Here is a 25480-nt window from a genome sequence, read left to right as displayed (position 1 = left end):
GTAACACAAGTTATAACAATACAAAATACTTAAATAATTATAGTATATAGGTTGAGAATGTTATTTCCCTAGAGAGAGAAAAATACTTCCAGACCTCAGGGATGCAATGGCTATCATAAGATCACATCAATTCCCATCCCCCAAATCACAAATGATAGAAGAGGCCTCCAAAGTCCTTCCAGTACCAAGAAAGCCAGAGCTGAAAGTGGTGACAATAAAGTAAGACCACATCTAACATACTCTGATAAAAGAAGGACATGGTCACCAATGGTCTTTGCAGGTTCTAGCAAATCTAGATGGGAAAGGTTCCTTATAACATCAGGTAATCAGAGATTTTCATTACCTATACTGCTACAGTTTATTTTTAAGTAGATTGCTTTAAGACTGTCAACAAAATAGGATGGGTAAGATTCTAAGGAATGCATCTGCATCTTTTTTGTTGTTACATTTTATCATGGTTCAAAAGTTGTCATTAATCACTGTTCAACAACACTATAATTTTAAATATTAAATTGATCACTTAGAGAACAAAAAAACACATTATAGTTAAATTAGTAAAAAATTCAATACTTAACTATAGAAAACTAATATGGGAAAATAAATATACCTCTTAAAGAAATATCCATTTGCTTCAAACTGTTCTCTCAACATAAACTTCCCTCTGTACTCAATGATAAGTGCATCAGGAGGCAAATCTTTTGCAGATTTCAGGATCTTCTTATTTTTTTGTATATGGCTCTACAATGGGAGAAAAGTTAAGATTAACTAAACCAGATCGCTTCTGGACTTTCCTGGTGGTACAGTGGATAACAATTTGCCCACCAATGCAAGGGACACAGTTCAATCCCTGGTCTGGGAAGATTCCACATGCCTTGGAGCAACTAAGCTCATGAACCACAAGTACTGAGCCCATGTACTGCAACCACTGAAGCCTGCTGGCCTGGAGCCTGTGCTCGGCACTCACAGAAACCACTGCAGCAGTTTCTCTTTGAGCACTGCAGTGAAGAGTAACCCCTGCTTGCTGCAACTAGGGAAAGCCTGTGCGCAGCAATGAAGACCCAGCACAACCTAAACAAATAAATAAAATAAAACCAGACTGCATTCAGTCTAAATACTTAAAATACACAGTAGAAAAACATTTTTGTTCTATCATCTTCTGGCAAATGATGTATTTACCTCTACAGGAGGTTTGAAGATCAAATTGTTGGTATTCAAATCTGATTTAATCTCTTTTTTGTCATTTCCATTGCCCAATCTCAGAGCTATTCTTTGTGCCTCCCTCTGAACACCCTCACTATATTGGTTATTATTTGCCTCTTCATATTGATCCATCCACGCTTTGATTTTTGTCTCCCATCCAAAATTTGAAACATCAGATGAAGGATCAATCTCCGGAGCTGAGCCCTAAAATCACAGCAAACTGAGCATTAATATCTGGATTTTAAGTATTTATACACACACACACACACACACACACAGTGACAATCTATATAAAAGAATATAAACTAGAAATAATGATAGGCTTTCTAAGTAGGTCCCAGTGGGAAAGTGAGCAGCTTACATTTTATACTGATGCCAGACACATGGCTTGGAAAACTGAAGGAAGGGGAGTTAATCTGAACAGCAGAAACTTTTTACTACTGTAGCCAAATTGGAGCTATCAATAAAACTACAACACCCCAAAATAGTCTACAGTTAAAAAAAGATAGCATATGAAAAACTTCTTTGAATCTACCACTATCTAGTCTATGCTCACAGTTGTATTTAACCAGAAAAAAAAAAATCTGCAATTATACGTAAACTATACATATTGCATATTAACTATAAACTTATTTTATGATGTAATACTTCAACTTTTACCATGTTTGTAACAAAAATATACTCTGATATCTTACTCTTGTGTAATTCCAAAATCTATAATGAATTGTCCACATGATAAATTTTACATAAGAATAAAATTCACTTCTCACAGAGTGTGAACAAGGACCTTTAAGCTTAAGTGCTTGCCCCCTCCATACCCCCATTTAAAACATTTAAGAATGCTAATCTTTCGAAACATCCCACCCTCGCCTTCTCCCAGAGTCCAAAAGTCTGTTCTGTACATCTGTGTCTCTTTTTCTGTTTTACATATAGGGTTATCATTACCATCTTTCTAAATTCCATATGTATGTGTTAGTATGCTGTAATGTTCTTTATCTTTCTGGCTTACTTCACTCTGTATAATGGGCTCCAGTTTCATCCATCTCATTAGAACTGATTCAAAAGAACAGCATCGAAACATGTACATCGTCTATAGTGAAACAGATCACCAACCCAGGTGGGATGCATGAGACAAGTGCTCGGGCCTGGTGCACTGGGAAGACCCAGAGGAATCGGGTGGAGAGGGAGGTGGGAGGGGGGATCGGGATGGGAATACATGTAACTCCATGGCTGATTCATGTCAATGTATGACAAAACCCACTACAATATTGTAAAGTAATTAGCCTCCAACTAATAAAAATAAATGAAAAAAAAAAAAAAAACGTTTAAGAATGCTAAATGCTACACCACAGCAATATCTTTTTTGATCCACCTCCTATAGTAATGAAAATTTAAAAAGCTGAACCTAACTGAACTCACTTTTGTGCACCAAAGAAAACCATAAACAAAACAAAAAAGACAACCTACAGACTGGGAGAAATGAAGTAACTTACAAGTAACTTACAAATGAAGTAACTGACAAGGGATTAATCTCCAAAATAAACAGCCAGCTTATGCAGCTCAATTGGAAAAAAAAAAAAAAATGGGCAGAAGATCTAAATAGACATTTCTCCAAAGACACACAGATGGCCAAAAAGCATGTGAAAGATGTTCAACATCACTAATCATTACAGAAATGCAAATCAAATGATGTTATCACCTCACACTGGTCTGAGAGGCCATCATCAAAAAGTCTACAAACAATAAATGCTGAAGAGGGTGTGGAGAAAACTGAATCCTCCAATCCTGTTGGTGGAAATGTAAATTGCTACAGCTGCTATTAAGGACAGCATGGACGGTCCATAAAAAGTAAAAATAGAGCTACCATACGATTCAGCAGTCCCACTCCTGGGCATATATCCAGAGAAAACCATAATCCGACAAGATACAGGCACCCCATTGTTCACTGCAGCACTATATACAATATCCAGGAATAGACAACCTAAATGTCTATCTACAAATGAATGGATAAAGAAGATGTGGTACATATATAAAATGAAATATTATTCAGCCCTAAAAAGAACAAAATATAATGCCATTTGCAGCAACATGGATGGAGAGACTGTCAGATTGAGCAAAATAAGACAGAGAAAGACAATTATGATGATATCACTTATATGTGGAATCTTAAAAATGGTACAAATGAATTTATTTACAAAACAGAAATAGAGTCACAGATGTAGAAAACAAATTTATGGTTACCAAGGGTGAAAGGGTCAGGGGAGGAATAAATAGGAAGATTGGGATTGACATATATACTGATATAAAATAGATAACTAAGAAGGACCTATTCAGTGTTCAATACTCTGGGAACTCTACTCAATACTCTATAATGACCTACATGGGAAAAGAATCTAAAAAAGAGTGTATATATGTATATGTAAAACTGATTCACTTTGCTGTATAGCAGAAGCACACCACTGTAAAACAATACTCCAATAAAAAAAAAAAAAAGAATGCTAAATGCCAAGTAGTGAAAAGTTACAACCTCTCAATAGATTTTATGAAACAAAAAGGGAATTCCTTTTCTCACTGGAATAAAATTTATAGAAAGGCATAATTACCACATTATTTTAAAAATTTATTAAAACCGGACTCCCTCAGTTATTTGTAATCTCAGGATGAAAATGAATTAATGCAGATAACAAAAACATATATTGTATCTTACTGATAGTATAATTCAAATTTATACTGAATTTATAATAGATTTAACACAAAGTTTCAATTAAGCTGTTTGTAAATGCTGTTCTGATTTCTACAGAACTGAACATCTTTATGAGAAGGTAACTTCCATAATGTGTACAACCTAATGTAAGTATGAAATTTTAAAATCACGTAAAGATTTCAAGAAAATTTTTATATATGCTTTATATATATATAAAATGTTTATATATGTGCATGTTAAACATGTACACGTGTACAGTAACACTTAACTAAAATTTACCAACAGTCCACCTTATGTATAAGTAAATAAACTATTACAAAAAGTATCTTTTCTATAATGAAACAAACTATAGTAAGTTGTTCAGCTATTTGATAGGAGGTTTATTTTACTAATTGACATTTTATGGACTCATGAAACATTACATATTTTTGGCCTTTATTTATTTTTTTATTTTTCAGAGTTTTTCATAGTGAATATAATTTCTGTAATACAAAAATGTTTTTCATATATTACATACAGACACAAAAGTCTACAAGCACTTTTTTTAACTACCCATTATTTATTTATATCGAGGTACAGTTGATTCAGAATATTATATTAGTTTGAGGTGTATATCAGTGATTCAAAATTTTTATAGATTATACTTCACCTAAAGTTATTATATAATAGTGACTATATCCCCCGTGCTTATTATTATCCTTGTAGCTTATTTATTCCATACATAGTAGTTTGTAACTCCTAATCCTCTAACCCCCATCTTACCCTTGTCCCCTTCTCTCCCACTGGTAACCCACGAGTTTGTTCTCTGTAAGTCTGTTTCCATTTTGTTGTATTTATTCATATTGTTTAGATTCCATATGTGATAACATAAATACCTGTCTTTCTCTTACATGACTACATATTAAGATTTTTATCACCTCTATTAAAGAAATCTAGTCCATTTAAATTTTTTTCTTTTTTGCTCCCTTTTCCAAAAAAAAACTCCTCTACAGAAGAGGATCAGAGCTCTTCTATATCTCTTGAACCTTTTTCACATATGACAGAATCACTTATTGGAAATGTAATGATCATAAACAGACATCTTCAGGTTAAGGAAAAAATTTTCAAAGATGCACAAAGCATTTTGAAAGTTTTAATTCCTTAGTCAGTTCCTTACATAATAAATGAAAACATATTTCAGTTAAGTAAAAGATGTTCCTTCCTCATTAAGTCTGATATTCAGATTAAATAAAGTGGAAAGAAAGGAAAACCACTGAAGGATGAATAGATCCAAGAATTTAATATAAAACCCTTTTTCAGATCGTCACTCTGGCATCAGAAAAAATACCATAAATACAAATTTAACATGGTAAATATAAAATACCCAACTTTAACATATAAAGAACATTTTATAAAACTTTGGACTTGCAGTATGTTGCCAACACCATGTATTAACATTCTTAAGAAAAACAAATCATTTGACAGCTATTTAATGATCTGTCTTTCAGGAATGTGGGGTAATTAATAATTATTACACTTTATACTATGGGTACAACAGATACATTCTAACATTCTTCCCACATCCTATGTTAATATCTGCCAACTTGAGATACTTATTTTCCTTTACTACCTATCCTAGAAACCTAAGAGTAACATTCTTCCCACATCCTATTTTAATATCTGCCAACTTGAGATACTTATTTTCCTTTACTACCTATCCTAAAAATCTAAGAGTAACACTGTGTAGCTGACCTGTATCATCCAACACAAACCTATCTTTTAAGGGAAGGCAGAGTTGGAGGAGGGTGGGAGGGTTGGGGGGTGAGGGGCTGGGCTTGCTTCTCTCAGCAATCCTGGCCTCTACAAAATTAAGGATGTATACTAATTAATTCAAGGTACAAGTAACAAGTTTGTACTTACATGGTGAATCTATGTGATTTCAAAGTATTTTATAACTACTGACTTGACTAAATCCCTAGAATTCAAACTATGTAGAAGAGCAAAATTTCAAATTCCAAGTATGATTTTGCATTTATATGTCTGAAGGTGAAGGCGAAGTCACTCAGTCGGGTCTGACTCTTTGCAACCCCACAGACTGTAGCCTACCAGGCTCTTCCATCCATGGGATTTTCCAGGCAAAAGTACTGGAGTGGGTTGCCATTTCCTTCTCTAATTTTATATGTCTAGTATACTAAAAAAAAGTGGCACTAGAGACATGGAATACAATGATAAATGAAAAATGAATCAATATTAGAAATTACTTATGTATCCCTTTTTGTTTAATGTTAACAGTGTTAATAAACTTTAATCCAATTAGAATTCTCTATGGTCCCACTTCTTCCCACTTCATTTCATAAAGATAATAAGCAATGAAATGACACAGAATGGGGAGAGCATTAATGAAAGATTATGACCAAGCAACCACTTAGTAAGATTTTAGATACTTGACAATTGATAATTAGGGCTTAGATTCAATGTGTTTACCTTAACTCTTGATGATTTCCTAGATCCTTCACGAAAGGCCTGAAATAACACAGCATTCTGAGTTAGATCTTTAAAAACTGGATAAATTAATATCTAAGAATGAGCTCACTCAAGCTTTTTCTTGAAATTGCATAATTACACAAAATATGGTAAAAACCAATATAGCCAGAACTAAGGGAATATTGAAGTAAAATCATCTACTAGAACACTAAACTACTATTAAAAATAAATACAATGTAAAAACATGAAATTATGTATATATATTTAATGCTAAGAAAATGTCTAAATTTTCTATTTGCTCAATATTAAAATACAGTCATGGAAAAACACTTGATAAAAGCTGGAAGGTATTAAAAATATTATAGTAGTTTTAAGTCATGAGCAAAGATTTGGGGTGGTGATAAAACAATTTTGTTATTACCTTAATTTTCTAGGTCAACTAGCAAGTAATATTTGAGCACCTATTGGGACTCAGAATAATAAGCAATGTGGTAAACAGAACTGTACTTAACTAATATTTAATGGGAACTCTCTATTCTGCCACATTCTAAAGTGGAATTTAAGACTCACTTCACCACTCCACTCCACAAAGTGAGTGTATTTAGAGAGATTAACTCTGTATTTACAGAGATTAACAAACATTAAACCTAGAGTAAGCAATATAGTTCCAAATTTAAGTTCCAAGTTTGTGTGTAGACTGTATGTTGGAAGAGAGCAAGTTTTGTTAAAAGGAGGAGGAGGAGGAAGAGAAGCAGAAGCAGTAAGAGCAGCAAAGAATCTTCACATAAAACATGGGAAAAGAGCTAGGAACACAGAAAATGGATTTGTTCAGCCATATGGAAAACTGAACACAATTCTGGTACTAAAGAAATAAGAAAGAAGGCATGCAATAAGCAAAAATATGTCGCATTCAAAAAAAAACTAGTATACCACACTTGTACCTACTAAAAACAGTATGACGTAAGACTGGTTAAAAAACTGTAAAATTAGGTCATGAAAGTCAGTCAGATTTTAAGATTCTGGCTTAAATACTTTAAGATCTTCACTATGATGGAGGAATCTATGAAATACCTCTCAACAGGGAAGGGCTTCCCAGGTGGTGCCAAGACCCCACCTGCCAATGCAGGAGGCATAAGAGACATGGGTTTGATCCTGGGTTGAGAAGATCCCCTGGAGAAGGAAATGACAACCCACTCCAGTATTCTTGCCTGGGAAATCCCATGGACAGAGGAGTTTGGCAGACCATGTTCCATCGGGTAGCAAAGAGGTGGACACAACTGAAGCAACTTAGCATGCAGAGAAGTGATATAAAACAGTATTTGTAGAAAATGTCATAACCAAGTGCAGAATGACTGAAGTGGAAAGAGGATAAAGTTGGAGAAATTAAAGAAGGTATTACTATACTACTATGAGGGAAGAGGGCATAGATTGGGTTTGTAGAAGCAAAAAGGAAGAAAAATAAGAACGCAGCGAAGAGACATTCCAAAGGAAAAATCAAGAGTGAATGTCAAAGACTGAAGATGATTTACAGATTTTAAACCTGCATAATGGCTATGCAGCTGAAACAAAAGAAAAATCTGAAGTATGATGAAAGAAGATACAAGTTTGGTTTACAGAGGAAACACTGAAAGAAAATAATAAAAGAACATTTCTAAGTAATATGTGCAGACAATAATTTTATGAAAAAAATTAATATCAAGTGTAAAGAATTATTTTCAAGTAAAATCAGAAAATTTTAACAATTAATAAAATTTTTAAACTCCTAATATGTGGGTCACAATACACAATCTATGTCTCTAACAGTGTTAACACTTCATGTCAAAGCTCTGAATTGCTAAAACACCAACCAACACCTTACTAGGTGTTTGAGTATTTTTTAAATGTCATCTGTCCAGAATGTCTACTGTGAACACCATTCGCATTTTTAACAATCAGCCATAACAACAGGTTGAATAAAAAGCAAAATTAGATACATCTTTTTGCTGTGTATTTTTAACTACATATTGCCCCAATAGTAGTAAAAACATAACAGCAAAGCAAACTAGATCTTTATGCCCAGTTCTTAGATTTTTTTTCCTAATCCTTATCAAGTATTACTAATTCAGCATGAGAGAAAAAGATCGTTAATACCTAAACATGACTTCCTAAATTGTAAAATGCACTTAACAGATGATCTCTTCCTCTGTACACTACACTCTGAGATGAGGAAAGTAACAATGAAATAAAGCAGAATCTGATTAAGTGCTATAATAACAGGTTCAAGTGCCATGATGAAATATAAAGAAAGATGATCATTTTTGATAGGAGAAAAGCAAATTTCATTGAAAAAGTAGTGCTTCAGATGGGCCTCAAAGTAGAATAGGAGTTTAAAAGATAAAGACGGAGAAAAGAATACTCTAGTAATGAAAGGAACACTGTAAGTAAGGATAACATGTCAGAAAACAGAGGTAGAATTTGGTAACAATTGTATAGAGAAGCAAAATTAGAGAGACATATATGTGAAGACTACTAATAGTTAATCAAGACTACTAATAAATCAAGACTTATTTTAAATAGGAAGGTGAAATTAGAAAACGGAAAAATGTATTTAAAAGTACATGCTGCCTATTAAATAATCAAATATCATAAAGATTTACTCCAAAAAAACCAATGTTTAGGGGGGGTAAAACTTCATTTTATATCTAGGTATAATTTCACTCTTTACAGTTTTCTGCCATATCCTGGTGATATTTTAATACAAAAATTTAAGTGAGAAAAATCTAGATAGTAAGAAACTCAACAAATGTGTAGCCTTATAAAATGATTAAACATGATTCAGAAACAAACAGCTACAAACCTCTACCCGTTTATAAGCTACTACAAATTTACCACGCTTATTTCTGTTTTATAGAACGGCAACTTTCACTAAATCTTACCTTAAAACTTCTTTTGCATTTCTATAACTAGTCTCATCATAGTGATGATTTCAAAGCAGTTTGCAAACATTTTTCTCCACTCCATTTCAGTCTTTAAAATACATTAAAATTTTTTAATGAGTTTTTTAAAATTAAACTTGATCTTGCTACCTTTTCTAGCTATTAATACTATCCATAATTCTGTCTTTCCTGTAAAACTGTCACTCCCTGTCTAGTCATCCTCAAAACAGGAAAAACTTACTTTTTTACATTTTGAAATGTTCTGTTCCTTCTCCCCACTCTTCTTCCTTCTTTTATCACTGGCCTTAGGAGCCCGCGAGGCGGTCAGCGTGACCGACGTCGGGGTGTGCTGAAACGCAGTGTATAACTCCACGGGGACCTCGTCACCACTCTCAGTTGCACTGGTGTCACCATCTTCAAAGGCAAAATAAAAATTACTGCATAAATAATATTTCTATTTCAAACAATAAAATACCATTCTTCATGACAAACTATTATTTCTCTATCTTTCTGAAGAATAAACCTTTTCCCCCCCCTTCCTCACTCATAGTAAGACACATTTAAATGCAAATTACAATGTATTTCTTAACCATTAAACTAGAAAGGATACAGAATCTGACAAGGTACTCAGATGGTGTGACCATGGGAAACAGACACCTACAAACATTGCCAGTGTCTGTAATTAAAAATTCTCTATGAAGGGGAATTGAGCCATATCTAGCAAAACTCTATATGCACTTATCCTTTTCACCCAGCAACCCCATATCTAGGGATCTATCCAAAGATAAAATGGGACACAAACCAAAAAAACACAAAAAACACCTTATCTAAAAGGGTTTCATTGACCTTCCTATTTGTAATAACAAAAACAAGACAAAACAAAAATGCTAGAAACAATTTAAATATCCATCAGTTAAAAAAAAACTTATTATTCAAAACCAGTTGTATTGGTGTTAACATGTTTTAAAAGCCACAGTGAAAGTTTAGCATATGTTACACCTTTAAATCCTATTCCTAAAAATAAAATAAATACTATCCCACGTGATCAACTAATGGATCACCATCTTTCTAAAGAACATATTTTACTTCTTTAAACCAATAGGTTATCTATGTGCACAAAGATATGATTTTAAATTTTTGTTTTCCGTATTTTCTAAAATAAATATTACTGTTCTATAAAATCTATAAAAAAGAATATTTAAAATGTATACCTGAGATAGTAAATTATACATATAACCAATGTTCATTAAACAGGGGTTTACATCTGACTAAAAACATGCAGGCCACTTACTCTCTCAGTCATACTAAAGTTCATTTACTATAGATCCTTTTTACCTACCTGACATATTTTCCCTTTTCCGGCGTTGTAGTAGCACCGCCCTCTCTTTATCCAAACTCCTACATTAAAATATTAACATATTTATCAAACTTTCATAAATTTAGATATAAAGATCTGTTTTAAATGTGATAAAAACTTTATAATTTCTCCAGTGTTCTTATTGAAAAATGAACAACATAAATTATGTGTATTATCACTTGCCTTGCAGTTTAGATTTGATTAGCATAATTAGCAGTAGATGCCAGTTAACTGACTTTGTTGTGTTAAGAAAACAATTTTATACTTAGAAAACCAGACTCCTCCGTCCTTGGGGATTCTCCAGGCAAGAATACTGGAGTGGGTTGCCATGCCCTCCCCCAAGGGATCTTCCCAACTCTGAGACTGAACCCAAGTCTCCGTTATTGCAGGCAGATTCTTGACCATCTGAGCCACCAGGGAAGCCCTACTTTTTCCCAAACTGAATATTTAAAACAAAAGTTTAGGGGGGAAATGGTAATATAATTATTGCACTATTACTATCTGCCTAAATTATTTCCATCTTTGAAATGATAAACACTAGATAATTACTAATTGCCTAAATTATTTCCATTTTTGAAGTGATAAACACTAAATATTTAACAACTAAAATATTTCATTAACTTGTTCCAGCCTCCACTCATGAAATAGAGCATCCATAGTAACTGTTTTATTTGCCCCCCCCACACCATCCTTGCAATGTTTTCACTGTCTAAACTTATTAGTCTAAAGGTCAAATAGCTAGATACAGTTATTTGGGAGAATAAGGGCTTTAGACTGAAGTACCTGCTACTCAGACTTGCCTTAATGTCTGGAAGGTCAAAACTATCCTAGCATTACTGATAATTGTAGTTATCACAGAATGACAGCCAGTTATTGCTTAAGTGACTATCCTCATTAATGGTCAGTTTTTAACTAACTCTTACTGAATTCATCAGTAGATATTTACTTCATGATTAAAAATAAAAGATTTTAATATGTTAAAAAAAAACTCTCTGGCAAAAGGCTAGTAACTATTAAAAGGTGAAACAAAGTCACATAGAAAAACCTCACTCATAATAAAGCAATGAAAAGTATCACAGTGACATTACCATTTCTCACTTAGTTAAATCAGCAAAAATCCAAGTCTGTCAAAAACTGTTGTGAGGCGGGGGTAAATAGGCATGCTTATCCATGACTGGTGGAGATTCAAAATGGAACAGTTCCTACTGGAGGGGAATTTGGCGGTATCAGACAAAATTTTACACATACTTTTACCCTTTTACTGAACAATCTCACTTCTATTTGCAATTACAAAAGACTGGAAACAACTCAAATGTCCACTCAAAGGGCTGTCTAAAGTATACAACATGTAAAAGATGGAGCATCTTGAGTTATAGGAAGAAGTAAGTTAATTTCTATATTATTACCATGAAGTGATCTTTAGAACAAATTTTTAAGACAAAAAACTACTGTGGCAAAAACTCTATGTACCATTGCTTAGCTAAGTAATCAGGGGAATACAAATATACATGTTCATATCTGTACTTCCCTAGTGGCCCAATGGGTAAAGAATCTGCCTACAATCCAACAGACCTGGGTTCGATCCCTGTGTCAGGAAGATCCCCTGGAGAAGGAAATGGCAACCCACTTCAGTATTTTTACCTGGGAAATCCCAAGGACAGAGGAGCCTGGTAGGCTACAGTCCAAGAGGTCAAAAGAGTTGGACATGACTTAGTGACTAAACCACCACCACGTGCATATCTGTTTCTAATATTATAACAAAAATTGGAAGGAATAACTGATTTTTTAAAAAACTGTTACTTTCAAAGTCAAAGGAACAGGAACGATGGGACTACTTACATAACTAAACAAGCATATGACTATACAAGAAAGATATAAAAAGTCATTCTTAAAAACAAAATTATTACTCATCCATTTCTCACAGGAAGTAAATACAACTACTCTGCAAAATAATGACAATTTTTCTAAAAGTTATTTTTAATTAGAGGATAATTGTTTTACAATGTTGTGCTGGTTTCTGTTGCATGACAACGTGACAATTTCTTACAAAACTAAACATGCAACTGGGGCTTTGCAAGTGGCTCAGTGGTAAAGAATTCTCCTGCAGTGAAGGAGATGGGGATTCAATCCCTGGGTTGGAAAGATCCCCTGGAGAAGGAAATAGCAATCTACTCCAGGGTTCTTGCCTGGGAAATCCCATGGACAAAGGAGCCTGATGGGATACAGTCCAGGGCTGTAAAAGAGTTGGACACGACTGAGCAACTAAACAACAATAGCAAACATGCAACTACCAAATGACCAAGCAATTGCACTCTTGGGCATACACCAGAGAAAGCAAACCTTAGGTTCACACCCCAATCTGTACACAAATGTTCACAGCAACTTTATTTGCAATAGCCAAAAAAGTGGAAATGACCCAAATGTCCTTCAGTAGGTGGTTAAACAAACTCTGGTACATATATACCATATAACACTAATCTGAAAAAGGAAAAAAGAAAAAAAAAACAACACAAAATACTGATAACATGCCACAAATTAGCTGGTTTTCCAGGGAATTTTGCTCAGTTTAAAAAAAAAAAAAGCCACTCCCAAGAGATCACATACTGTGTAATTTCATTTCTGTCTTTAAATGACACAATTAATGAAATAGAGTATAGATAGATTATTGGTTGCCAAGGGTCAAAGATCGAAGTGGAAAAGGCAACGTGAGGGATCTTTGTGATTGAAATTTTTTGTATCTTGACTATACCAATGTCGTATGCTGCCTGTGATACTGTATTAACAGTTTTGCAAGATGTTACTTCTAGGAGAAATTGAATAAAGGATGCAGAGGATCTCTGTATTATTTCACAAATGCATGTGAATCTACATTACTTGAAAAGGTTAACTTTTAAAAAATCAAAAATAAAACAATCAAAGCCTGAAGTGTGTACACAGTATGTAAACAGTAAAATTCTTTCAAGAGACCTCAAACACAATAAATTAACTATACATCCCTATGGAAAATATCTAAAGGGGAAAAAAAAGTTCTAAGTTTTTTACATAATCATATTGTTGGTGCTAATGTTGGTACTGTTACTCTGAAACTGTTATATTCTTCTATGCAATTAGGCAGTTGAGAAAACTATGTGATACTCTGATTACTGACCATGTTGTAGAGAACTAGCATAGGAGACACAGGTGGAGTACAGAAACAGTAAGATGAAAGCTTGTAGAGTTGACCCCTGAACAATGTGAGGGTTAGGGATGCCAAAATGCAGCATTTGTAGTTTTGTAATATTTACTATTGAAAAAAATTCACACATAAGTGGACATGCATAGTTCAAATCCATGCTGTTCAAGGGTCAACTGTATCCCTAAATTTAAGTTGCAATATCAATATAAACTCCTGTATTTTATCTTAAAAATAAACACACAAAACTTATAGTAGACTAGCTTCATCTACTAAAAAGGCATAGGAACACTGAGAAGTCCAGTAGGAAGGAATATTACTAGCTCTCAGATTCTGGTCTTGAAAACCTATTCTGAGCTTGGGGCACAGAAGTAGAAGATAAGCCTGAGATATCTTGTCATGCTGATAACTGCAATATGCTGATACCCAGTATGTTTAAACCCCTGACTTCTTAAAATTATTTTCATTATTCTGAAAACAGATGAACACTACAAATCAACAAGGATTTATCCTGCCATTCCTCAGTAAAATATAAAAGAACTAAACAGTTAATATGGGGAGGTTCTACAGAAACAGTCCAGCTAATAAGTGGTAAGCAACAGAATTAACACGTCACTTAATTTGCAACCAAAATCACTGCAGATGGTGACTGCAGCCATGAAATTAAAAGACACTTACTCCTTGGAAGGAAACTTACGACCAACCTAGACAGCATATTAAAAAGCAGAGACATTACTTTGCCAACCAAGGTCCATCTAGTCAAGGCTATGGTTTTTCCAGTGGTCATGTATGGATGTGAGAGTTGGACTGTGAAGAAAGCTGAGCGCTGAAAAATTGATGCTTTTGAACTGTGGTGTTGGAGAAGACTCTTGAGAGTCCCTTGGACTGCAAGGAGATCCAACCAGTCCATCCTAAAGGAGATCAGTCCTGGGTGTTCATTGGAAGGACTGATGCTGAAGCTGAAACTTCAATACTTTGGCCACCTCATGCAAAGAGTTGACTCATTGTAAAAGACCCTGATGCTGGGAGGGATTGGGGGAAGGAGGAGAAGAGGACAACAGAGGATGAGATGGCTGGATGACATCACCAACTCAATGGACATGAGTTTGAGCAAACTCCGGGAGTTGGTGATGGACAGGGAGGCCTGGCGTGCTGCGATTCATGGGGTCGCAGAGTCGGACACGACTGAGCGACTGAACTGAACTGAATCAATTAATAGATCTTAAAAATGACTATCAATGGGTCCCATTCATATATTATGTGTCACTTGATAGAATATGGTCTATGTCTTACCCTGCAAAAAGGAGGGGGATCTAAATCTAATTACACACTATTTATAGAAATATACAGAGAGAGAAAACTCTTAAATCATGAAAATGGAATTGGTAAAGTCACCAGGATAAACAATTCATTCCCTTAAAGAAACAAACTGCAACAGAGATTGGGGTTGGTGGGGTAAAGAGTATAGGTGTACATTACTAGAGACTTAAAAGAGATGTATATCAATACTTTAAGAATGCCTGGGGGCTTCCCTGGAGCTTTCCTGAGGGCTCAGCAGCTAAACAATCTGCCTGCAATGCAGTAGAAACAGGAGACTCAGGTTCAATTCCTGGGTTGGGAAGATGACCTAGAGAAAGAAATGGCAACCTACTCCAGTATTTTTGCCCATAGAGTCCCAAGGACAGAGGAGCCTGGTGGGCTACAGTCCAACGGGTCACAAAGAGTCAGACACGACTTAGCACAAACATGAACGGGGGCTTCCCTAGTGGTCCAGTGGTAAAGAATCCGCCTGCCAAGGCAGGGGACACAGGTTTGATCTCAGATCTGGGAAGAGCCTACAAGCCGCAGAGCAACTAAGCGCACACGCCACAACTATTCAGCCTGTGTTCCAGAGCCCACGCACTGCAACTACTGGCCTCACGTGCCACAACTACTGAAGCCCCAACGCCCCAGAGCCTGTGCTCCCAACAGAAGCAGTCTCCATACCGCAAGTGAAGAGCAGCCTCTGCTCACCACAACTAGAGGAAAGTCTATGCAGCAATGAAGACCCAGCATAGCCAAAAATAAATTATGTTTAAAAACAAAAAGTGCTTAAATGTAGATTTTGTTGCAAGTATAGTAATTGTTTTGTGATTACAGATTTTTGTTAAGAATTCTTTTATTGATACATACTGAAATATACAAACGGAAATATATATACTTAAATATATATACAGATACATATGAATGAAATAATATAGTTGGGATTTGCATTAAAATATATGAAGGAGAAAAATTCATAGCAGTGTAAATGAAAAGATTATTGAGAACTGCTAAAGCAGGGTGGTAGAAACATGTGGGTTCATTATACCAGTACTTTTATATAGGCTTGAAATGTCCATTTAAAAAGATTTTTTTAAAAACACAGAAAAAGAAATGGGAAGAAAACACATTATTGCCAATAGGCAGAGTAATAGTATAAGCCTTACAAAACTGTGTATTAGAAGGGAAGGCCCTTCTAATAACTTTTTAACATATGTGCAGTCCACTGAAAAAAGATGTCACTTAGAAAATGCACTAGTATTTTATGCATTATTAAAAACCCTAGATAGAAAATAAACCATGACACATTATCAATGGAAAGATTCTTCCCAATTTTAGAGATGTCAGAATGAAAGCAAACAAAACCCCAAACCATAAAAATGAAGCACATATTAACACAGCATCCATTCATTGTTTAATCTAGAATTCGTACATAAACTTCTGTTAACTAAAGATTACCTCGGTAAAATTACTGGCAATTTTACTGCATGCACAACTTACCTAGGCTGACAACGTTCACAAAGATATGTATCAGGAATATGCTGCCTGTCAATCCCCATGCAGTCAATATGTTGCCAAACACTTTAAAAAGGAAGGAAAAAAAAGTAGAACATACAAAATATTATTAAAATCATACTTAAATTAAGATTTGATATTCTATTTAACTATCACTTAATAAATGCCTATTTTGAGTTTAGCAATATAAAAGGTAACGTGAAGAATTCATAGAAATATGTCCTTGGAAAGATAAAACTTTGAGATGCTAAAGTAAGAGGACAAATATAGGATATCATATACATGATACAAATTTCTAAAGCAAATATAATATTAAAATGTAAAAGGTACATATTTTATTACAAATCACAACCTGCAGATGTCCACACTATTTGGAATTAATGGGAAAAGCATCCTGGAGAACAATGGGACTTGAAGAGAACCTCACATGGGAAATTATGCAGAAAGAAATGTCACATAGCAATGTTTTCTCAAGTAGATGGATATAGACAGCAACAGTCAGAAGGCAGTTAATGTATTTGAAGAATGTTCATTTTGAGAAACAGAGGGGAATAAAATTCAATGAGTAAAGTGTATTTACAGTATATAGAACCTGGAATGTCAAAGTGTGTGTAGCATTCCTCTAACTGGCAACAGGTAACAATTAGAGGTTGTTTTGATTGTATGAGTATAAAAATCAACTAAGAGGCTTTTCCAACATTCCAGATCTAAGTTAAAGAACCAAAAGAACTAGAATGATGGCAGAGAAGTTGTTAAAGAATCCAAGAGTCATTCCATGAAGATAGAGACTAAATTTATTATGAACTCTATTTTTAAGACTAATACATGGAGCAGCTTAAGGCAAACTTCTCAAGTTTGAGGCTATTTTATGGACAAAACTTTAATTGGTTTATACCTGATATATATGCCTGTTTCTAAAAATAATCTTATTTATTCTTTATATAATAATGAGCTACTTTTTAATATATATGATTTATACATAAAAGCTACTAAGTTAACTGCTATGACCTTGCTTTTTCTTAACTGAGGATGTTGGGACAAGAATTGGTAGAATGTAAAGATAACTGTCGATATATCAAAGATGATAGGGGAAAAAAGTTTAAAAGAAAAGCAAAGCACTTGACAAGAGTTAGAATAACAAATTATGTTAAATTTGGGGGTAAGTTATACTGTCATGGAGACAATAGAAGAAATAAAACTAGGAAATGAATAAATATCAGAGCTCTAGTTGGCAAACTTGAAAGAAAGTATGGGCAGCAGGTACATGAAAATGCATAGAGGCAATGTAAAACAAGAACAGAGGAAAAAAATTAAGTATGTATTATACTGGCAGTATATATTATACTACAGATTAAGCAGTAGAAAAGTAGAATAACAAAAAATTCATTACAAATAGACCAGTTGCTAAAAGCAAATACCTTGAATAATCCAAAATATGTGAACTGGTCCTTCAAGAATTTGTAGATAGGTATAAATCGTAAGAACTATTTCACTATTTTCTAATAGATATAATTCTATATTATATATAGATCATTGTAATTAATCAAAAGAAAAACACTTTAGATTATGCGTTAGAATAAAAATACTGTCAAATGGTATATAATTTATCACATAAGACAAAAATCAGCTATGAGATATTTTATATGATTGGTTAAAATATGAATTGAGAGTTGCTACTAAGTAATAAAAAAAATAATGAGGAAAACAAGTTACCAGTGAAGTTATTTTCTTCGATTTATTTTTTTTTATTATTTTTTTTTTCTTCGGTTTTAAATTTACCTCCTGAATAAACTTGCTGAGGTGATTGCTTATGGTAATAGTATGTACCATAAGTTTAGTTGTTAATTTGAAAAAGCATCACAATATAGTTTTATTATTAAAATTAACTCAAAGTATTAATATTACAACTTTCCATAAAAATAACATCAAATTTCACATTTCACTTAAGACTAATTTTTCCCATTTTTGACAAAGGTAAATCACCTTTTTGAAATATAACCCTAACTGCATGTTTGTATCAATTACATCTCACTCCTAATCACCTAACTTAATAGACGGGAACAGGATTACAAATAATGCAAAGTAATTTATATTTGGCTCAACAAGGCCAAATGTTATACTCACATTCAAATATGAATACTATTTCAAATAAAATAATGAAGCTATGCCTTAAGGACCAGATCCAGGATATTCTGAAAACTATCAAACTTTCTTACCCTCTACAGCGCTTAAATACTGCTTAAATACTCTCTGCTTCCCAGCCTATGCAGGGGATGGACTCAGTAACTTTCAGGTTGAAACCCTACTGTCCCCTCTCCATCCTCCCCAACTCCCTCCCACCAGAAAAAAAAAAAATAAAGAAAACAAAACCCCACTTTCTGTCCCAATCACACCTTCTCTAGGGGAGGAGGCCTTTCTTGGTGGTTGAACCAGGGTTGGGGGAGGGGAGACTGTGGTTCTGGTTCAAGGAGACTCCAGAGTGCTGCAAGGTTCAAGTCAAAAGGAGGTGAGAGAGTCAGGTCAAACAAACATCAATCAAATGTATAATTCCCCCAAACTGGAAAATCACAGTTGACTACAAGCACAGATAACTCCAAAGGAAATACACAGGACTCAATTCTCCTCTCACTTGTATCTTGTCTACTTTATGTAGTGTATTACTATTGAATGAGTGAAAAGAGTGGTGTGATTCTGTATAAATAAAGTTTAGAACTGACTGCCTATTACTCAATTAACAATGAGGATTTCAAAAAAACTCTTAAGATAGTTTTTTTTCTTTCTTTCTTTCCCATAGGGCACTTTCTAGGAGCAAAACAGTTTGCAATGATAGTAGCAGAAGGATCACTTTAAAAATTCATTTATTAGTTCCTTTCAAAGTGACTTTAATTATCTTTTCCAACATTAACAATCACAAACATTAGGAGCATTCAAGAAAATAAGCAAATAGCATGAAATATTTTACCTGCATTTGTCACAACAGATCATGTATCCATCATCATGTGTAAAACCACATATGCACCTGGTTACATCAGTACCATAACTTCCATCCTCAGAGGTGCTGATTGTAGTAGCACTGGAAGTTTCATCAAAATTAGGAGTGGTAAAGATGCCTACTTCATTTTTGCTAATAAGAACTGATGGAGGAGGGGAAGCTGGAGGTGTTGGAGGAGGACGAGCACCATAATTATGGTCCTGGATAATTAAACACAAACACAGCACAATGTAATTTCAATAACAGTATGATCTAAGCAACTTAAATAAAATTCAGTCCTTAATCTGAGTATTTGAGAAAGATGAAACTGGCCCATTTCTTATACCTTTAAAATAATGACTTTCTGAAACTAAAATTTTAACCATAGTAATAAATGAAAATATCTATATACAACCTTGGTCACCTTCACAATACAAGATGTGAGAATAGTGATGGTTAAAAAAAACAAACACAAAACCCTTAGGAAAACAGAGGCTAAAGAACAACAAAAACAATTACAAAAGACATATTGTCACTAGACAGTATACAATAGGGATTTTTTAAGTTTGGGTATTTTTTATTCTGGTCCAAGTGGTAAAAATTTCTGATAATGGCAACTCCATAATACCACAAATGGGTTCAGTTCTGCAGTTGTTTCAGTCTGTGTTCTGCCTCTTACTAGCTATACAACACTGAATAAGTTAGCTAAGCTTTCATTTTCTCAGCTATGAAATGGAGATGAAAATTATACCTATGAGGTTGTTTTTGAAAATTAGATAATATATGTAAAAATGTTCAGCACAGAGCTTGACATGTAAGAGCTAAATAAGTGGTAACTATATAATTTATCATATAAATCACTATATAAAATCAATAGTAGATAGTATAATTCTACCTACAATCATTTTATAGAGAAGGTAAAGAATTATAACACTAAACTAGTAAAAGCATAAAAAGCAAAATAATAATACTATAAAAACTTCTAAGGAACTCCTCTTATAGAATTTTAATCCCTTGAATAAATATAATTAGATCAATTAAAAATTAAACTACAAATTATATACCTAATTGTTTAGATAGTATAAAGGGTCTGCTTTTTAAATATTCATTTTTAGGCATAATACCACATACATCAACTTTCAACCTTTAGATATAAAAAATATAGATTTATATACAGATATAAAAAAACCTTCCAGAGAAATGTTTGACACTTACCGCATAGGGCAAACCAATGTAACTGTGTGAATGATGCGAGCTGCTGGTATATAAGTGGTGGGGATAACTGTTGGATTTCTCAACTACCACAGGGCTAGCTTCTACGGATTCTGGTCTGGAGGGAAAAACATTGCATCAAAGAGAATTCCACTGATTCTTTTTTTTCCTTTTCATCTATTTAAAATTATAGTTCATTGCAGCACTGTTTATAATAGCCAGGACATGGAAGCAACCTAGATGCCCATCAGCAAACGAATGGATAAGAAAGCTGTGGTACAAATACACAATGGAATATTACTCAGCCATTAAAAAGAATACATTTGAATCAGTTCTAATGAGATGGATAAAACTGGAGCCCATTATACAGAGTGAAGTAAGCCAGAAAGATAAACACCAATACAGTATACTAACGCATATATATGGAATTTAGAAAGATGGTAACAATAACCCTATATGCAAGACAGAAAAAGAGACCAGATGTATAGAACAGACTTTTGGACTCTATGGGAGAAGGCAAGGGTGGGATGATCTGAGAGAACAGCATCGAAACATGTATATTATCTAGGGTGAAACAGATCGCCAGTCCAGGTTGGATGCATGAGACAAGTGCTCGGGGCTGGTGTACTGGGAAGACCCAGAGGGATGGGGTGGGGAGGGAAGTGGGAGGGGGGTTCAGGATGGGGAACACATGTAAATCCATGGCTGATTCATGTCAATGTATGGCAAAAACCACTACAATATTGTAATTAGCCTCCAACTAATAAAAATAATTGGGAAAAAATAAAAAGAGAATGCCAGGCAAAAAAAATAAAATAAAATTATAACACTTCCTATATTGACTATACAAATGTCTTTAAAATGTCTAAAACATAGACACCCTGCAGATATGACATACCTCATCTAGAGTCCATGTTATAAAAAAACTTTTAATTAAGTACAATAAATGTTCCACCTTCAAATTCTGATAGAGTTTCCCTCTCTATCACTGAAAAAATTACTAGACATTAAAAATTACTCAGTGGCACTGAGGACACGATGCACAGGGGTGGACAAAAGTGGTAGAAATCATTTAAACGAGACCAAGGACATACTGAATCCATATGGATAGACCCCAATTTGAATGTGAAGTATACATTTCAAAGTTCAAAGTTTTATGTATGTGTTACTATGTCAAGATATAACAAAGCCTTGGAACTATCAGAAAAGCTAAGGAAAAAAAACTTTAAATGAAGCAAGATTTGCTTATGAAAAAAAATGCAACCAGTAGACTGTAGTCATGTCAGATTAGCAGTTCTGGCCTGATAATGACAAGATGATGATGAGCTGTTGTTACTCACAGTAACAACTCACCTACTATGGCTGACTTCTAAGTTCCCTGGTCTAGCATTTTGTGTACATCACTTGCCCAGATTCTTCACTTAAATCAATCCTCCTGGAGCCCTCGTCTGACAATTCCTATTGATCAATGTGGTAGTGAACCTACTTCTGAGGGCAATTCACACTGAAATTAATTTCTCCCTTGCGCAAACAGAACGTGACTTATTTCCATGCCTTTTTTCTTACCAAGCCACTGTTTGAGATGATTTTTTCAAAACCTTTATCAAACCTCTTAATCAAAACCTTCCCTTAGAATTTAATACTATTTGAATTCTTCATGGTTTAAGGCTGCTTAACGCAGTTACAATCTAACAGGTCAAATTTCTATTGTCAACTACTTCTCTCCTCAACTCATCCCTTAAGCAAATTCTCAATTTCACTCTAAGTGACTATTACTTGGAATCCAGTGTGCTAGAATCAGGAGAGAGAGGAGACACAAACTGAGGTCAAGTGGTTCTGAAGGAGATTATAAAAGAGTCTCCAAAATGTTCTGAATCTTTAGAAAACCAGTACTCACCTAATAGCTATGCTGTCACGTTAAAAACTGACTTGTTTAATTTTTTAAAGAGAAATGTATTTCTTAATTCCAAAATTAATTCATGTTTATTGTACACACTTTAAAAGAGACGTAACAAGAAAGTGAAAGATCATGTCTTCATCCAAACCTGATAGACCCATGTTAAGATGCCATGTACCCTCCTCTGTATTTGTCTATCCATAAATACATCTCAGTTTTTTAAAAATGAAAATGTACAATATGCATTCACAATCTGGTGCTTCCCTGATGGCTTGCATGTGTGCTCAGTTGCTTCAGTCGTGTCCAACTGTTTGTGACCCCGTGGACTATAGCCTGCTAGGCTCCTCTGTCCGTGGGATTCTTCAGGCAAGAAAACTGGAGCAGGTTGCCATGCCCTCCCCTCCAAGGGATCTTTCATACCCGGGGATCGAACCCACATTTCTTAAGTCTCCTACATTAGCAGGCAGGTTCTTTATGGCTAGCATCACCTCGGAAGAATTCACCTGCCAATGCAGGAGACCCAGATTTTATCCTTGGGTCAAGAAGATCCCCTAGAGAAGGAAACGGCAACCCACTCCAGTATTCTGGCCTGGAGAGCTCCATGGACAGAGGAGCCTGGCCAACTACAGTCCATGGGGTGCCAAAGAGTCAGACACAACTTAGTGATTAAACAACAATAACAAATTCACAATTTGCTTTTTCAACCTTCCAATGTTAACACATAGTGCTGTCTTATGTTTTTATAATAACTGCTTATTTCATTATATGAATGTACCATAGTTTATTTAATATATTCCCTAATGGATGTTTAAATTGTTCCTATTCTTCAGTGTTAAAGGTATCATTTCAATTGTACACTGTTTTATGTATCATTTTCTGTTTACATAATGGTATTTCTACAGCATGGGTTCCTTGAGGCAGACATGCTGAACAAAAAGGTAAAATTCACATAAAATGAACTGATAAATCGCTCTGATTACAACACTGATTCCTTTAAAATTCTTTTAAAAATACACAGCAGGAGGACTTCCCTGGTGGTCCATTGGTTAAGAATCCACCTGGCAATACAGGGGACTCCAGTCTGATATCTGATCAGAGAACTAAGATCCTACATGCTCCAGAGCAACGAAACCCGACTGCCTCAACTACTGAACTCATGTGCTCTGGGCCCATGCATCACAACTAGAGAATCTGTGTGCCACAATGAAAGATCCAACCCAACCACGTAAATAAATAAATAAACACTTTAAAAAATACATAGAGGGAAGAAGTGGAGTTTTAGCAATTCCTGGTTATTAGAGCAACATGTAAGAATTATGGCCATTATAGAAAAGAATCACTTTTAGGGATTTACAGTGTGGCAAGAAGTTTGTATTTCGAGTAGATAATGGGTGGGAAATAAACAAGACTTTCAGTCCAAATATAGATAAATTCAAGCATGTGAACAAGCCACAAATCCTTTGCATAACCTCATGATTCAAATTAAAGCTATACAGTACTATTCAGAATTGCCAAGACATGGTAACAACCTATATGTCCGTACAGATGAAAGGGTAAAGAAGATGTGGTACATATAATACAATGGAATACAACTCAGCCATAAAAAAGAATGAAATAAACTATTTGCAACAACATGGATGTAACTAAAGATTATCATACTAAGCGAAGTAAGTCAGACACAGAAAGACAAATAATGTATGGTGTCACTTATATGTGGAATTTAAAATATGGCACAAATGAACCTATCTATATAACAGAAGCAGACTCACAGACATAGACAACAGGCTGTGGTTGTCAGAGGGAAAGAGAGGAAGGGACTGGAAGCTTGAGGTTAGTAGATGCAAAGTACTGTATTTAAAATGGATAAATAACAATGTCCTCCTCTACAGCACCTGGAACTATATCCAATCTCCTGGGATAAACCATAATGGAGAAGAACATAAAAATGAACACATATGTGTATACCTAAGCCACTTCGCTGTACAGCAGAAATTAGCACAACACTGTAAATCAACTATACTTTAATATTAAAAAAAAAACAAATTAAAGCTCTAAGTACTGAAAAGGTAGCAATGCAAGAAGGCAGAAACACATCATCAAGATCTTCATTTCTATGCTGATACTTACTAAAAGTAATTTTTAAAAGGTAACAATTTAAAAAGAAATGGGTTGACACAATTTAAGGATTTTTCTTAACTGTAAGATAGTATTTAATAGAAAACAAAAAACAGGGCACCAGACATCCTTAGAAATGATCTTTAAAAAGTCCATGGTGCCAAACATCCTCAAAGCACACAGTAAATCTGAAAACAACTTTGTGACAAATACCAACAGTCAAATATCCTTTAGATCCAGTAACCCCGTTTTTGGAAATTTATTCTAATAACAGTAATTTTCACTAAGTAATTACTCACAGAATTGAGATGTTCTTTGTAATACTATTCCTAAAACCAGGTATACAAGTAGAAATTATTTAAATGTCCAACCAGTAGAAAATGATTAATTAAACTTGAGCAAATCTACTATATTTACACATGGACAATGCACAGCAAGAACTCATAGTAACAAAAATTACTACATTATGGTTTTGGGAGCTTTCTCAAAATCTCCTGGAACATTAACACAAAGCTTTAATAATTTTTTTATACTGCATGGCGAAACAGATAATATACAATAAGTTTTCATGTAAATAGTTGTTACAGAGTTTTGCCAAGAGAACACACTGATCATAGCAATATCCTCTTTCAACAAAACAAGAGACGATTCTACACA

General features: G+C 34.4%; 1 protein-coding gene across 4 annotated transcripts in view; it reads right to left on the bottom strand.

Moving 5' to 3' along the window:
- Positions 1 to 25480, bottom strand: part of KMT2E (lysine methyltransferase 2E (inactive)) — a 94700-nt gene that overhangs the window by 31096 nt on the left and 38124 nt on the right. For 3 of the 4 annotated variants that reach the window (XM_043462983.1, XM_043462984.1, XM_043462985.1), the window contains 8 exons: positions 20815 to 20929; positions 19591 to 19820; positions 16614 to 16694; positions 10622 to 10680; positions 9524 to 9696; positions 6368 to 6406; positions 1177 to 1404; positions 608 to 738 (listed from right to left, as the gene is read on the bottom strand). In XM_043462983.1, the coding sequence (XP_043318918.1) occupies positions 608 to 738; positions 1177 to 1404; positions 6368 to 6406; positions 9524 to 9696; positions 10622 to 10680; positions 16614 to 16694; positions 19591 to 19820; positions 20815 to 20929 (1056 nt within the window). Of the gene's footprint in view, positions 1 to 607; positions 739 to 1176; positions 1405 to 6367; positions 6407 to 9523; positions 9697 to 10621; positions 10681 to 16613; positions 16695 to 19021; positions 19111 to 19590; positions 19821 to 20814; positions 20930 to 25480 lie in introns of those variants that run through there. The other variant, XM_043462986.1, reaches the window with a different exon arrangement.

The sequence above is a fragment of the Cervus canadensis genome, chromosome 3 (assembly GCF_019320065.1).
Source record: "Cervus canadensis isolate Bull #8, Minnesota chromosome 3, ASM1932006v1, whole genome shotgun sequence".
Classification (NCBI taxonomy): Eukaryota; Metazoa; Chordata; class Mammalia; order Artiodactyla; family Cervidae; genus Cervus; species Cervus canadensis.
The sequence above is the reverse complement of the archived record's forward strand: the minus strand, read 5'-3'. Positions and strand labels throughout refer to the sequence as shown.